The sequence below is a fragment of the Argopecten irradians genome, chromosome 7 (assembly GCF_041381155.1).
Source record: "Argopecten irradians isolate NY chromosome 7, Ai_NY, whole genome shotgun sequence".
Classification (NCBI taxonomy): Eukaryota; Metazoa; Mollusca; class Bivalvia; order Pectinida; family Pectinidae; genus Argopecten; species Argopecten irradians.
Genome location: NC_091140.1, coordinates 10,365,917 through 10,381,730, shown reverse-complemented (window position 1 = coordinate 10,381,730; position 15,814 = coordinate 10,365,917). Strand labels below are relative to the sequence as shown.

General features: G+C 35.1%; 2 protein-coding genes across 5 annotated transcripts in view; one reads left to right on the top strand and one right to left on the bottom strand.

The window, feature by feature from the left end:
• The window catches only part of LOC138327524 (minichromosome maintenance domain-containing protein 2-like), a 38,354-nt gene extending 29,928 nt beyond the window's left edge, over positions 1 to 8,426 (top strand). For 3 of the 4 annotated variants that reach the window (XM_069273689.1, XM_069273690.1, XM_069273688.1), the window contains 8 exons: positions 1,456 to 1,633; positions 3,316 to 3,405; positions 3,540 to 3,729; positions 4,005 to 4,155; positions 6,346 to 6,488; positions 6,791 to 6,900; positions 7,199 to 7,272; positions 7,797 to 8,411. In XM_069273689.1, the coding sequence (XP_069129790.1) occupies positions 1,456 to 1,633; positions 3,316 to 3,405; positions 3,540 to 3,729; positions 4,005 to 4,155; positions 6,346 to 6,488; positions 6,791 to 6,900; positions 7,199 to 7,272; positions 7,797 to 7,871 (1,011 nt within the window). In that variant the 3' untranslated portion in view covers positions 7,872 to 8,411. Of the gene's footprint in view, positions 1 to 1,455; positions 1,634 to 3,315; positions 3,406 to 3,539; positions 3,730 to 4,004; positions 4,156 to 6,345; positions 6,489 to 6,790; positions 6,901 to 7,198; positions 7,273 to 7,796 lie in introns of all 4 variants that reach the window. The other variant, XM_069273687.1, reaches the window with a different exon arrangement.
• On the bottom strand, positions 8,412 to 15,776 carry LOC138327525 (histone PARylation factor 1-like). Its single transcript, XM_069273692.1, has 7 exons — positions 15,629 to 15,776; positions 13,562 to 13,730; positions 13,215 to 13,385; positions 12,347 to 12,545; positions 11,003 to 11,101; positions 10,259 to 10,500; positions 8,412 to 9,394 (listed from the first exon to the last, which is right to left on the bottom strand). The coding sequence occupies exons 1-7, from the start codon at positions 15,725 to 15,727 to the stop codon at positions 9,090 to 9,092; spliced, it is 1,284 nt and encodes a 427-aa protein (XP_069129793.1). The 5' UTR covers positions 15,728 to 15,776; the 3' UTR covers positions 8,412 to 9,089.
• Between the last annotated feature and the right edge of the window lie 38 nt (positions 15,777 to 15,814).

The following is a 15,814-nucleotide window of genomic DNA, read 5'->3' as shown; positions in this document are numbered from 1 at the left end:
GGGACCAGAGATGTTTCTTACATCTAGATTTTGTTATAGTGATGATGAGACCAGAGATGTTTCTTACATCTAGATGTTGTTATAGTGATGATGATATTGTTATAGTATGATGGACAGAGATGTTTCTTACATCTAGATGTTGTTATAGTGATGATGGGACCAGAGATGTTTCTTACATCTAGATGTTGTTATAGTGATGATGAGACCAGAGATGTTTCTTACATCTAGATGTTGTTATAGTGATGATGGGACCAGAGATGTTTCTTACATCTAGATGTTGTTATAGTGATGATGGGACCAGAGATGTTTCTTACATCTAGATGTTGTTATAGTGATGATGAGACTAGAGATGTTTCTTACATCTAGATGTTGTTATAGTGATGATGGGACCAGAGATGTTTCTTATATCTAGATGTTGTTATAGTGATGATGGGATCAGAGATATTTCTGACATCTAGATGCTGTTATAGTGATGATGAGACCAGAGATGTTTCTTACATCTAGATGTTGTTATAGGGATGATGGGATCAGAGATATTTCTGACATCTAGATGTTGTTATAGTGATGATGAAACTAGAGATGTTTCTTACATCTAGATGTTGTTATAGGGATGATGGGACCAGAGATGTTTCTTACATCTAGATGTTGTTATAGTGATGATGAGACTAGAAATGTTTCTTACATCTAGATTTTGTTATAGGGATGAAGGGACTAGAGATGTTTCTTACATCTAGATGTTGTTATAGTGATGATGAGACCAGAGATGTTTCTTACATCTAGATGTTGTTATAGTGATGATGGGATCAGAGATGTTTCTTACATCTAGATGTTGTTATAGTGATGATGGGATCAGAGATGTTTCTAATATCTAGATGTAGTTATAGTGATGATGGGATCAGAGATGTTTCTTACATCTAGATGTTGTTATAGTGATGATGGGATCAGAGATGTTTCTTACATCTAGATGTTGTTATAGTGATGATGGGATCAGAGATGTTTCTTACATCTAGATGTTGTTATAGTGATGATGGGACCAGAGATGTTTCTTATATCTAGATTTTGTTATAGTGATGATGAGACCAGAGATGTTTCTTACATCTAGATGTTGTTATAGTGATGATGAGACCAGAGATGTTTCTTACATCTAGATGTTGTTATAGTGATGATGGGATCAGAGATGTTTCTTACATCTAGATGTTGTTATAGTGATGATGAGACCAGAGATGTTTCTTACATCTAGATGTTGTTATAGTGATGATGAGACTAGAAACGTTTCTTACATCTAGATGTTGTTATAGTGATGATGAGACTAGAGATGTTTCTTACATCTAGATGTTGTTATAGGGATGATGGGATCAGAGATGTTTCTTACATCTAGATGTTGTTATAGTGATGATGAGACTACAGCTGATGATTATCTATAATGAAGTATTGTCCTTTACCTCTTGTTGACAGGCCTTGTTCAGACCCCTACATGTACTGGCTATTGGTCACGACACCCCCATACTGAACCAGCTGATGAACTATACTCAACACTTTACCAGCAGATCTTTTATTCACTCCTCTGTGAACCACCTTGCTGGCAAGGTCTCTAAAGACAGGTATTCAGCAGGCTCTCAGTACTTTGTGGAGGGTAAGATGTCATCTGAAGTTACACTGCTTATAAGAGGTTATAAGGTTTTCAACTGGTAGTTAATTATAAGCTTATTATAAGAGTCAGATCTAGATTGTGTCATAATATTAAATCTTATATCATAAAAGAAAAAGACAATATTAAAGGTAATGTAGATGCTTAACTAAACCTAATTTCATCTTGTTACTAGTAAATAACTTTGAAATTAGATAAACAATATAGTACATGTCATCAAATACTTAAAAGTACTGGTATGAAAAAACCTAATCATCATTTGAATTAATTGCATCAGCATTTTTAATGTTGGAACGTATATACTAGGTGATCCTTTAATACTTTGTATATTAAAATTGAGAAAACAATGTCATTAATTTGTTATTAGGTCATGTGACCCGAAGGGTCAGGATGACCTGTAGTCGTCATGTTTCGTCCGTCGTCGTCCGCCGTGCGCCTACGTCAACTTTTCACATTTTGAACTTCTCAAGTTCTACCGGTGCGATTTGGCTGAAACTTGCATGAAATGATCCTGACATGGTCCTGACAAAGGGTTGTTATTTTTTGGGTCAATCCGAAATCCAAGATGGCCCCCATAGCCGCCATTTTGCAAACACATTTTGAACTTCTTCTCAAGTTTTACCGGTGCAATTTGTCTGAAACTTGTATGAAATGATCCTGACATGATGCCGACAAAGTGTTGCTATTTTTCGGGTCGATCCGAAATCCAAGATGGGCGCCACAGCTGCCATCTTGAAAACACATTTTTAACTTCTTCTCAAGTTCTACCAGCGCGATTTGGCTGAAACTTGCAGGAAATGATCCTTACACGGTCTCGACAAAGTGTTGTTATTTTTCGGGTCGATCTGAAATCCAAGATGGCCGCCACAGCTGCCATTTTGAAAACACATTTGGAACTTCTGAAGTTCTACTGGTGCAATTTGGCTGAAACTTGCATGAAATAATCCTTACATGGTCCTGACAAAGTGCGGTTATTTTTCGAGTCGATTCGAATTCCAAGATGGCTGCCACAGCTGCCATCTTCAAAAATACATTTTGAACTTCTTCTCAAGTTCTACCGGTGCGATTTGGCTGAAACTTGCATGAAATGATCATGACATGTTCCAGACAAAGTGTTGCTATTTTTCGGGTCGATCCGAAATCCAAGATGGGCGCCACAGCTGCCATCTTGAAAACACATTTTGAACTTCTTCTCAAGTTCTACTAGTGCTATTTGGCTGAAACTTGCATGAAATGATCCTGACATGGTCCCGGCAAAATGACGTTATTTTTCGGGTCGATCTGAAATCCAAGATGGCCACCACAGCAGCTATCTTGAAAGCACATTTTGAACTTGTATTCTTCTCAAGTTCTGGCTAAAACCTGCATGAAATGATCCTGACATGGTCCCGACAAAGTATTGTTACATCTCTGATTGATCCTAAATCGAAGATGGCTACCATGACACTATATCTAATTAATTTCCTATATGTTAAGGCCCTTGGGCCTCTTGTTTGAAATCAAATTTGTTGAAAGAAATTGAAAATGATCCTGACATGGTCCTGACAAAGTGACACCTTATATTATTAATTTTACTATTGCCAAGGTAGTCAGATGACTGTTAAGGCTCTTTGGGCCTCTTGTATTAATAGTATTATGTTATGAGTTATAAATGTATTTTTCTTTAGGAGGGTCTCTCATGTATGGAAAGGATGGAGTGTGTTATCTTGGTGATATTTGTCGGTTCAGAAAAAGCATTTGTGAGCATATACAAACAGGTATGTATGTACAACTTCTAGAGTCATCTAACATACAAACATGTGTTACTAACAGTACCTAGGTCTATCTCATTGAAGCATACAGAATCTTTCATGGAAAGTTTGTAATATTTAACTTTTTCAATTACTTCCAGTTCTGAGTAATGGTAAGGTAACCATAGACATAGCCAGCAAGTTCACGGGAGGATTACCTCAGAAGGTGGAACAGAAGTTGGAATGTTCTGTGTGGGCTTACACCGATCCTGTCACCAACAGAAAACCTCAGCATTTTGATGATATTTTTACAGGCTGTGAGACAGGCAACATAGCAAAACCAATGTTGGAGTAAGGCATTTTAATTCCTTTAGTCAATCTACAAGAAAGTTCTGTTAAAGTGCAAATAACAATTATCAGATTATAGATAGCTGAATTACAATCTTACAATTTAGAAATACTTTTTTTTTTGAGAAAACAGTACAAGTAACTGAATACAAGTTATTTGATACAAGTATATACGTACAGATATTCTTATTATTGAAAAAAAGAGTATACTGTATTGTTGTGTTGTGTTGTGATGGATTACCCAATATTCATCAAGGTACCTGCATTTCCATTTGTAGTGTGTTCAGCCTACTTCAGTTTGTGGACAGTGGAGACAGTATCACCAGGGACGAGGCTTCAGTGAGGTGTGCTGAACACAAACTTAGATCTTCACTGGAACCAGACGCTGGGCAGCAGGTATCACCCATTAGTGACCAGGACATGGAACAGGTGCTTCAAACTTTTCATTGTTATGTAAATTAACACAATGGCTCATTTTGTGTAATCATTTAATGTACAAGCTTTACTGATAATAGAATTGACAAACAAAATGCTAACCAGTTAGTTTTTTTATAGTGGAATTATGGTTGATATACACCACATGTTGTCAAATATTCAAATTGAACACGACCATCGCTGGTACCGCATCACTTTTGCGATATTCACGTTGCATATACATGTAGCATACACCTGGCTAGCATTTTGTTTATCTCTCAACTACACATGGTTTTAAGTTCATATGACCAAAGGTCAGGATGACCAATTGTCATCATGTTTCGTCCATCATCGTGCGCCGTCCGTCGTGCCTAAGACTATTTATACAAAAGCCTACTCCTCCTTAACCCTGGAGTGGATTACATTAATATTTGGTGTGAAACATCATTGGGGAAGGAAAATAATATTTTATATAAACGAGATAGGTCCGACCCCTAGGGGCAGAGGGGTGGGGCCCCAAAAGGGGAAATTTTCTTAATTTTAGCTTTAAAATCCTACTCCTTTGCCATCCTTGGATGGATGGCAACCAAATTTGTTTTGAAACATTGTTTGGAAAGGCCAATCATATTTCATATAAATGAGCCTGCTCCGACCCCTAGAGGCTTAGGGGCGGGGCCCCAAAAGAGGAAAATTTCTTAATTTAAGCTTTAAAATCCTACTCCTCCTTCATCCTTGGATGGATTTCATCCATATTTGGTGTGAAACATCATTGGGGAAGGACAATCATTTTTTTATATAAATGAGCCTGGTCCGACCCCTAGGGGCAGAGGGGCAGGGCCCCAAAAGGGCAAGCTTTCATAATTTTAGCTTTAAAATCCTACTCCTCCTTAACCCTTGGATGGATGGCAACTGGTTTGAAACATTGTTGGGAAAGGGCAATCATATTTTATATATATTTTTAAATGAGCTTGCTCCAAGTCCAACCCCTAAGGACTGAAGGGTAAGGCCCAAAAAGGGAAAATTTTCATAATTCTAGCTTTAAAATCCAATTCCTCCTTAACTCTTGAGTAGATTTCATCCATATTTGGCGTGAAAAATCATTGGAGCAAGACAATCATATCTTGTATAAACAAGTTATGTCCGACCCCTGGGGACAGAGGGGCAGGGCTCAGAAGGGGGAACTTTAGGTGAGGACAATCATATTTTATAAAGGACTGAGGTAAGATCCATGGGGATAGAACGGCAGGGGTCCAAAATGGGAGCTTCGCTGAACTTTGGCTTTATAAAGGACTGAGGTAAGATCCATGGGGATAGAACGGCAGGGGTCCAAAATGGGAGCTTCGCTGAACTCCTTAATCCTTGAATGGGTTACAACCATATATGGATGAAGGGCTACCAGGTTTGTTCAACAAATGACCATTACCTATTTCAGAACTTTATACTGTGACTTTGCTGTTTTGTACCATGAGTAAAATGAACATTAAGACCCATGGGCCTCTTGTTTAAAAATAAAACCTGAAGCGAAGGTGATTGGCTGCTGTTTGCTCAACTAAATGTGTATACGGCTGACATTACGAATGTGTGAAATAGAAGGGTCTCAGAAGCATTTCACTGTGCAGAGCTGTTTAATTTCATTTGATTAAATGGGATGTAACATGGGGGCAGTGGGGTACATAAGATCCCAATGAAAAGGTATGTGTATGTTTTCCCGGCTTTACATGGACGATATATTAGAAATATGCTGCCGATGTAGCGTTGGCCAAATCTGTCCTACGATTTCACATTTTTAAGAGGTGCTGCGAGCTGACTATATATTAAGGGGAAAAAATTTAAAAAGCCTAATAATATAGGCAGGTTTAGCGGACTAAGACTCAACCTACATATGGCCATGGTGACCTAGTGATAATTTAAGGTCATTGACTACTTTCCTTAAATGATCCTGGCTGTTCAATTCAAAGGACATACACAAATCTGGTTTAATAGAATACCATAAAGCTAAGCTGAATCTTAATTGTTTTCACAGGTAAAAGTGATATATTTTGTATAAAATGACTGATGCATCTTTGCACGATATTTTATCATATACCTAGAAACTTTCATGACTATCTATAAACGTTAAAATTAAATATTGTTATGGAGTTAAGAACTGCTAAATATCTTTCCATTGTTGATGTGTTTACTTTTCTACTTTTAAATTATTTATAGTACTTGCGACTGGCTAATACCATTCAGCCTACAACAAGTTCAGAAGCTGACAGCCTTATCCATAGGTACTATGTGGCTAGCAGGAAGGTCCGCTCCTCCAGTGGTTGTGTAGCCAGCATTCCTGTCACCGCACTCCAGACCATGTAAGATCTCTTTCACACTTAACCTTACAAATTTTTGGCCTCAACTTGCCAATATCTGCGTTTAATACCTAGACATGGGTCAATTTCTAGTGGCCTATACTTTTAAGAAAATTTATTAAATTCAATTCTACAAATACATTTTTTTTTTCTACACAGGAGTCATAGATTATTTATACCTCAGTTCAGTAACTTCTATCTAGTATCTGCGTTCTACCTCAAAATCACATGCCAATAATGCAGTTCTAAAATCTATAATTAATTAGCTTAGTCATAATACATACAGTTTCTTTACCTTATTACAGATGTAGTTTAGCCATCAGTCACACAAAACTGAGCTTACGTTCTGTTGTCACCGAAGAGGATGCCCTTATGGCTATCAAACTCTATGAAGAATCCTTGACAGCCAGGTTTGGTAAGTGTTTAGGTCAACAGTCCACATGATACAATTGCTCACTTGTAGTCTTACAATACAAATGTTCCCTTATTTATTTACCTATGACCTTTGTTATGATTTTTTTGGTCAGTTTATCAAATTGCAGTTATATGATTATGGTACATATAATGCATAAAGAGGGACTAGAGTATTAAAGTGGAGATGAAAATTATTTACTTTCCAAGAAGTGATTTTTTACTTATGTTGATGTTTAATTCATCTGTTTCAAAGCCTAATTGAAATGTATATATATACACATGTATATGATTTTTTCCAGGTTACTCTGTTTTGAGTGTCCAGCCATCTCCACATATACCAGTCAGCAAAACTAGTGATTTTCTTGGACAAAAGGTAAATACATGTAACCTACTCAGGCCCTGTTTCGCCAGTAAACGCTGCCTTATTATTATATACTGAACTATTGATAACCTGGTCAAAAGTTTGAAAAGAAAAAAAATCATCAATGATACTGGTTTTCTCTCGCATCTTCCTGACACCGCTTCACTTTTGACCTTTTTTTGAGAGCTTGCCCCTTTGAGAAAGTCCCCATGGCCGACACAGTAAAGCCTATAACACAGCTGACAACTAAAATCTAGCCGAGATATCCATGTCCATTTGTTAGATTCTATTATTCCAAAATACCCATTATGTATATATATTTTTATTCCAGCATATCAATTTAAATTGCTAAAAATTCATTGAAAATTAATTTATTTTTATTAAATATGATTATACATGTTCAATTGGAATGATTTAGTAGCAAGTACACTGCACAATATTTAATAATCATTGAAAGAGTGTAGAAATTAAACTTAGTCATGAAATTGTAAGCTTCAATTCCATGCATTTGACTATATCTTCATTTATTCTTTCAGAACGACAAACATATGGAACAATTCTACAAGACATTAGTACAGTTCTGTTCGTCACAATCCTACACGGAGGAATGATATGTGGTACATCTCTAACAGCTAACACTATCTGTGATATCAAATTTATAATGACCATTGTGAATTAACCTGTGATAATTTGAAATGACCTTGGACAATCAACATTTTTCTTATGTGTGTAATATTCCAATTAAATATCAAGTAAAATTTCTCATTTTGGCATCATCGCCCTGGTTGGAAAACAAACTTTTGGAAAATTAAATTGATTGTGTGTTTAGTAGTGATGTTGATCTTGTTACTGTGATGCTGTTGAATGAAGCAAAATTATGCTAAAATTTTTGCTTCCAATTCTTTTTATACATGTTGTCATCAATGACATTATTTAAGGAATCAGAAAAGCCATCAAAGAACATTATTTACTGACCTGTCTGGGACAAACTTTATGATTAATGACTGTGATAATCAATCTGATTAAAACCAAAGTAAGCGTATTGAAAACTGGTTTTAAACAGATTATGTGATAATGATGCTAAAATGAAGTTTTAATTAAAAATGTTTTTACTCAAAGTGCAATTTAAATGTTTCTTTAAGAAAATAATAAAACAACCACTGTTGATTTTACAAGAGTTTTATTGTTTTTAGAAAAATGATAAGATTAGCACACATTTGCTATAGTTATATTTACAATAGGTTTATCTATACATTCACTTTTTAATTTAAAATTATCTATGAAGATCTATATATCAAGTAGAATTTAAATCCAATAGAGTTAAACTGGCTTTAAAGGACAGATTTACTTTATATATAATTGACCTCTGTATAAAAGATACTTGTCTATAAAGGATATTTTGGGTATCATTTATAGACAAGTTTGACTACTAAAACTGAAATTTCAAAATTGAAAAATGAATGTGAAATAAATTCAATATGAAATACATTATGACCTGTACTGTCATGTACTGGAGGTGTAAATTAATTCCTTATCAATAATACAATATAAAGGCCAATTTACTCTAATAGCAGAGTCATTTGTAAATGGAAAATCATCACAACTGCAGCACCTGCAGCTGAACTATTCCAGTTCATATAGGTGACTAAGGTGAGCACTGAGATGTCAGCATTTGAAGCATGCCTCGATTCCAGTTGACAAAAATGAGTCCTGTTTTTGAAGAGTGCTTCTATTCCATTTGACAAAAATTATGAGTCCTGTTTTTGAAGAGTGCTTCTATTCCAGTTGACAAAAGTTAGCACTGACACTCTTGTGGTTGAAGTCTATTTCTATTCCAGTTCACTAAGATTTGCACTGCGACTCCTGCATTTGAGGTGAGCCTCTATAATTTGCGAGTACTCGTGTCGGCCTAGTAACTGGTAGGCTAGAGGCAGGAGATGGGAGATGATTGCATGAAGAGGTTCACCTCCATAGCTAAACAAGTCCAGTCCTAGCTCCAATCCCTCACCGTAATCACACTCGTCGTTAGCAAACTGTACCAAGGTTACAAGTTCCTGGATAGCTTCCATCTTTTTATCCCTGTCACTTTCACTCTTTGCCTCCACAACTGCTTTGAACATTTTCTTTAAGTCAGCTGTAATTAACAATATGGTTTGTAAGTATGAACAATTAATATATTACTTCGTTATGTTTCGTTTAATTAATATTCTTTTAACCGCCTGCAGAGTCATTTAAGGACGTGCTATGCTATGAATGTGGGGGAAAGCTGTAGAATCCAAAGAAAAACTACTGACCAGTCGTCAATACCTGGCAACTGCCCCATATGGGATTCAAACTCACAATCCAGATTGAAGGGCTTGTGGTAATGTTGACTTAATAGTAATTATAACCATGAGGAACATTCAGGTTAGCTTGTAAAATAAATTGGTGAATCTGGCCTGAATAATGCACATTTATTTGACTTTTATATGATTAGAAAATCATGTTCAATTACAACATGGCGATTTATTGCAAGAGAGGGCTTGTAACGCTCATCCGATTTATTTAGTAATATCATGAAATAGAACCTTAATTTTAACACCACAGCGCTCACTTACTTTTAAAAAGTCAACATGTTTGTTTTTAATATTTTTTTTGTGGTCTATTATACAATGGCTTTAATTGGTCCATTTTCCCCTCTGAACCAGCATGATCGCATAATTACAGTATTATTGGCTACAGAAAAAGTTTATATGGTGACTGCCGTAAAAGTAAATGAGCACTCTGAGCAACATGTAAATTGTTTTAGGATGATACGTGATGGACAAAACCTGACAAATGGTCAAGACCAGGTCAACTTAGTGTTACTTAAATCATAAACCTCTTTTTAACACAACTAAAATACTTAGTTGAATCAAAAACTTCCTTTTAGTTAAAGAAAGAACTTGATATAGTAATAATTAGTCATTTTTAAAGTTTCTGATTAGATGAAAATTGTAAATCAATGCTATCAATTTACCTGGCTCCTCTGGGACTTCTCTGTATCCCACCTCGTTTTCATCCAAAGGTACTACCATCCCGGCACCATGGAATGTCTTACACACACTTTTCTTATCACGCTCTTTCATTCTTTTGGTTTTAACGTCTAGAGAATAGTTCTTTTTATTTGCAAAGTCTTGCAAATCTTCCTGAAAGTTCTGCAATTTCTTCTTTTTACTCGCATCAATGTCCTTTGATTTAAGACGTTCATCAATCGCTAACCTGAAGCAGAAAACATAAAAATTGAAAATTAAAATAGGGCTTGGTAGGAATGATGTGGAAAGTCTCACATTTGAATTTCCCACAAATTGGTAATAAAGAACTTTTGTAAGGATCTTCAGATTTTGCAGACTCAAATATCAAAAGACAATAATTGCCATAATTTTACTACATCGATAATGCAATCCCATTTACAATTATACCAGTGACTGAAAGGAAATCATTAGTAAATTTAACCACAAATGAACCAGATAACCTTGAAAATAAGTTTAATTAATAACAGGAGTCCCGAGGCATTTTTGTGCGTCAGTGATGCAGAAAACCTGCGTCCGGGAAATCCCTGCATAGACTATCAGGCAGTAAATGGTGAGGGTTTATAATATAACTACTAACACCAATTCAATGGACAAGGATTCAATATTACCAACAATCAATTAAAAACACAAAATTTTCTTTTTTTATCTACTAATTTGAAACACAATTTTGGGTTTACTATCATAATTACTTGATTGCTGCAAAAATGTTGTCCCCTTTAGGAGAAATGATGCAGGAGTCGGCAGCTTTGTTGGAGGCTACAAAGGCCGGTGGATCTGTAGGATCGTCCCTAAAAGCCAATACATAGAATCTATATTCATATGAATTGAAAATCAGCCAAAACATGCCAATCTTCCACAGCTATATTTTAATTCTATTTACAATGATTTCATATATAATGTGATGACAAAATAATTGAGTTTAATTTTATCATAGAGTATATTATACAAATATAGCATTTTGATGAGGTCGATACATAGTTATATCGACCAAAGAAAAAATATTGATCGAGGACGTAGTCCGAGGTCGATATTTTTTCTGTAGTCGATATAACCATGTATTGACCGAAATCAAAATGCTATATTTGTTTTATTATTTTTCTGGATTTTTTTTACATTTTGAAATGAGTGCAAATCTAAATAAACATCGCATTGTAAATTCTGCTTTGCTATGACAGTTACAATCTTATGATTTTGTAACATGTTTAATTTAAGAACAACATACGAAAACAGAATCAATTGATGCACTTCACGCTTTTATTACATGCACCCCGTACATGCGTTCTTGTCAATTGCATACATACGTACATGTACTCGATTATACCTGTAGTTCCATGTCGGACACAGTCAATTAAATGTGTAGTTTGTTCTCCGTTGAAATAATCCACTTCGACGCCAAACATATATTAAAAGATTCAGATTGACATGAACATACATTCTATTATACTTAGTACTCCATTTCGTAAAATTAAAAATCGTATACATACTGTACGATTAGCTTAATTCTAGGTGGAAATTTTCAAATAAATATCAAACGTATTCACTATTCAATGGCTCCAGATGCTTAATGAATGTTACTCGATTATTTCCTACTCTCCTACCGTGTTTATGTTGAAAATTTGAAAGTTTAAACTGTAGTCATCAGCTGGAAGTCATTATCATCTTTGACAGAAACCGTAACAATCAACGTCGTCTGTCACATTTTGTGGTTACGCTTCAAACTCAGGTCATCAAAGCGTTTGTTTCAAAGCGCCAGGAACACGAAGCGTTTTGGTAACGTAGATGATAACGTTATCTAAAAATAACCGTGCAATATACTTTTTCTATAAACTACTTCCGGAAAAATCGTGCAATATAGTTTTTTATCGGTGAGCACGTGGCGTGTTTTTGACCAATGAAAAGTGACAAAAAATCCAGAAAAATAATAATTGTATATATCTTAATGACAGCGACAACTTTTCCTTTATATTCTGTGATATTTCAGTACGAATTAATTTTGCATTTCTATAACTGATTATTTCCAAATGAAAAAGTACCTGAAATAGCCTAGATGAAACATATTCTTCTCATCACTTTTGACAACTGTCTGAAACTCTGGAGGGTCATAGTAGTATCGCCAGTGCAGTAGGAAGTTTGGTCGCTTTCCACGTCTGTTCTTTTTTACTCCTTTATGTTTACCAGCTAGGATGTCATAGGGTCCTACCAACTGGAATCCCAGATCTTTACTCATAACATCTGTCAAACATTGCATTTATTTTTAAAAGGTATACACGTACAGTAATATATTCTGGTATTTAACCATGTCACAATCCATTATTGATTGACATTAAAGATGCTCCACCGCCGACAGAGCATAAACAATATTCATCAATTTAACAATAATTGGTGTTTAATCGGTATATATATATATAATTAACACAAAAAGTAATATGAAATAAGTAATTTTGCTTGTGGTGCATGCCACATTAGGCAATCAATCCTTCATTTCATATAGGATATAGTGCCACTTAATTTTTTCAGGATGCGATAAATTATTTTTTTATCTTGAAATAAAATTAAGAAGCTCAAATTTTTCAATCATAGTAATGGTGTAAAGTTAATAACTTTTGTAACTAAAGAAAGATACTATCTGTCTGCTCCTATTTTTAATAGCACTCTGTCTGCTCCTATTTTTAATAGCAAAAAAATGTCATTGTCAGCGGTGGAGCATCTTTAATCAATGGTCAGGCCTAGGCCTATTTTAAATTCAATTTATTGGCTGGAAGAATTATGACTTTTGATGATTAACTATTACTCATAAAATTATAAATCAATTCTAATGTATTTCAAAAACCTTACAAAAATTTATCAAAATTGTATTTCAATCATAGGTGCGTTTATTAACACAAAAGATGTAACTTTCACCTTCAGGGTGTTTGCCATTTTTACTTTTACAAAATTCCCAGAAATCATAAAAGTCATCAGGCATTTCTACTAAGAATTTTCTTTTGATGTTTTCCTTAACATCCTCCGGAGAGAGTGGTATGTCAGCATCTTCATCTGGACTATCTTCAACATCTTCTTTAGGGCTTGAATCTGTAAATCATTAATCAAGTATAAACAAATATTTTAAAATAAGACTTTAGCTTTTAGATTAAGACTTTAGCTTTTTGTTTTAGTGGCTTTTTTAATGGATAAAACTGGAAAACATATATTTTGAAATGTTTTGTTTATTATTTTGTTTTTGGTATTGTACCCAAATGCAATTTTACCCAGAAATTCAGCAGCTCCTGTTGATGTACTTGGTGCTACATCAACAACATCTTCGTCTTTCTCATCAGCTTTCTTTTTGCCGAAAAAGTCTGAAATTGTTGTTCCTTTTCTCTTTGGTTCATCATTATTTATGACTTTCTTCTTTTTCTTTGCTGGTTGTTCGTCCTCCTAAATTTTAGACAGAAAATAGTGTCGTCATTAGAGTAGATATTAAGAATGGTAGTTATGTTTGTTTTGAACAAAACTAATATGAAAATGCATGTATACGCACCAAATAATTGGAAACCTACAAAAAAGTATAGAACACTGTGCCGGAGTGATTTTCGGAGGCAGTGCTCCACTACGACACATAGGGACCAATTCGTACCCAGTTGAAAGGTATAGTAGGCCGGGTATGTATATTCGTTCTACCAAGTAGCCTACCTGGGCTGTTTTTGGTTTATTCGGAACAACCGGTTCGACCTTTAATTTTGTTAAACAGGTTGGGCACAACCCTGCATATGTGGGTAACAGTTACCCATTTGAGTAACAGTTACCTGTTTGAGTAATCAATAAGTTACCCAAATGAGGAATATTTTGTAAGAAAAATGCATGAATTTGTTTTAAACTTTTTTATCAAAAAAGGGCGTAATAATTTTGACATGGCACCATACTAACATAATATAGTACATTATTACTGGTAATCAAAATGGGACAAACTTAATTGTCTCAATTTTGGTAAAAGTCACAAAATAAACCACCTCCATTGCTTACTATGGTGCTAAAAATAGAAACCAGGTAAAACTCATTCAACCATTACATTTGCACTAAATTTCCCTGATAGCTATACACTGAAGTCAATGGAGAGCACCTAAATTGTAATCTTACAACAAAGTTAGACAACAGATTTTGATATTTCACCCACAGAAGCATAGAGTCTTTGATCAGTTGTAAGGCATTCTAAAAATTATGACGCCTTTTTATTTTATTTTAAAACAACTTATGCATTTTCTTATCACATAATTACTCAATTGGGCAACTCATTATTTCAAGTATAAATCCTGACGGATCTACCTACTAATCTACCAAATAATCGACCTACTTCATCATATTGAAGATCATGTCGATATTGTTGAAGGTGTGGCTATGAACAGGGGAAGAGAAGAAAATAATTAAATTAGAGATGAAAGACGAGTTTTGAAGGAGTCAAGTGACTTTGAGATTACAAGATCTTGCGGAAGAGAGTTCCAGTCTTGGATAGTGCGGGGAAAGAAGGAGTGTTTGCGAGAATCAGTTCTACAGTAATGTATTTGGTATGCAAATGTATGGGAGTGTCTGGTAGGGCGTAACTGTGAGGTCAAGTATTGGTCTTTTTTAATAGCTACTATGCCGTGAGTGATTTTGAAAAGCATAGTAAGCCGTGCGTTTTTTCTTCTAGCCGATAAGCTAGGCCACTCTAGGTGTTCAAGCATGTCACTAACGCTTGAGGTGTTATGGAATCTGTTAGTGACATATCGAGCAGCTCTGCGTTGGACCATTTCTAGCTTATTAATGTCTCCCTTCTGGTATGGGTCCCACAATGTACAGGCATATTCAAGTGTGGGACGTACTAAAGATTTGTATGCTTGTTCTTTAATCTTTTAAAAAATCTCTGCAGTTTTTGCTACAGGCCTGTGAGGGCTTTGTCGAGGCTCATCTGAAAACAATATAAAATCATCAGGTCCGTCTTTAATTTATAAACGAACAACTTGGTCCAACCAGTCAAACCGTATAATCGAAAACGGTCCATGTCAATGATCGACCCAATCCAATCCAGCTACATACAAATCATTCACCGAATCAGAGTATAACGTTATCTTAAGACTAAATTTTGTCATTTAAATTGACATACATTATGATTGATGACATATAAAAGATCGATTTTAAGATATGGAAAATGTTTGAGCTAACGAGAGTCTATTCATTTCGATTTTTCGAACTGTTGCGACGGCGGGAAACATCAAACAATCAAAATTTCAAATATTTACGATCCATCCAGTTGAAATCAACGTGCATTTAACGCTGATGTTTGAAATGGTGTGTCATACCTCACTAGATTTTTGTTTAGGATGGTCATAATCCTTCAAATGTTGCGTATTTTTCCTGTAACAATTTGCGCCGTACTTGCATTCTCGCTTTGACGCCATTTTCGTCAATATTTACCTCCGAATGTGAAGAGTTCATGGAGGGAGCAATATTTACTTTTTGTGTGCATCTAAAAATATTTCTCATTC

Bases quoted from the DNA above. Each gene is read 5' to 3' on its own strand.
- LOC138327525 (XM_069273692.1), bottom strand. From the start codon at position 15,727: ATGGCGTCAAAGCGAGAATGCAAGTACGGCGCAAATTGTTACAGGAAA. The intron at 13,731-15,628 runs GTATGACACACC...TCTAAAATTTAG, and splicing joins CTAAACAAAAATCTAGTGAG to GAGGACGAACAACCAGCAAA. The intron at 11,102-12,346 runs GTACTTTTTCAT...ATTGGCTTTTAG, and splicing joins TTTCATCTAGGCTATTTCAG to GGACGATCCTACAGATCCAC.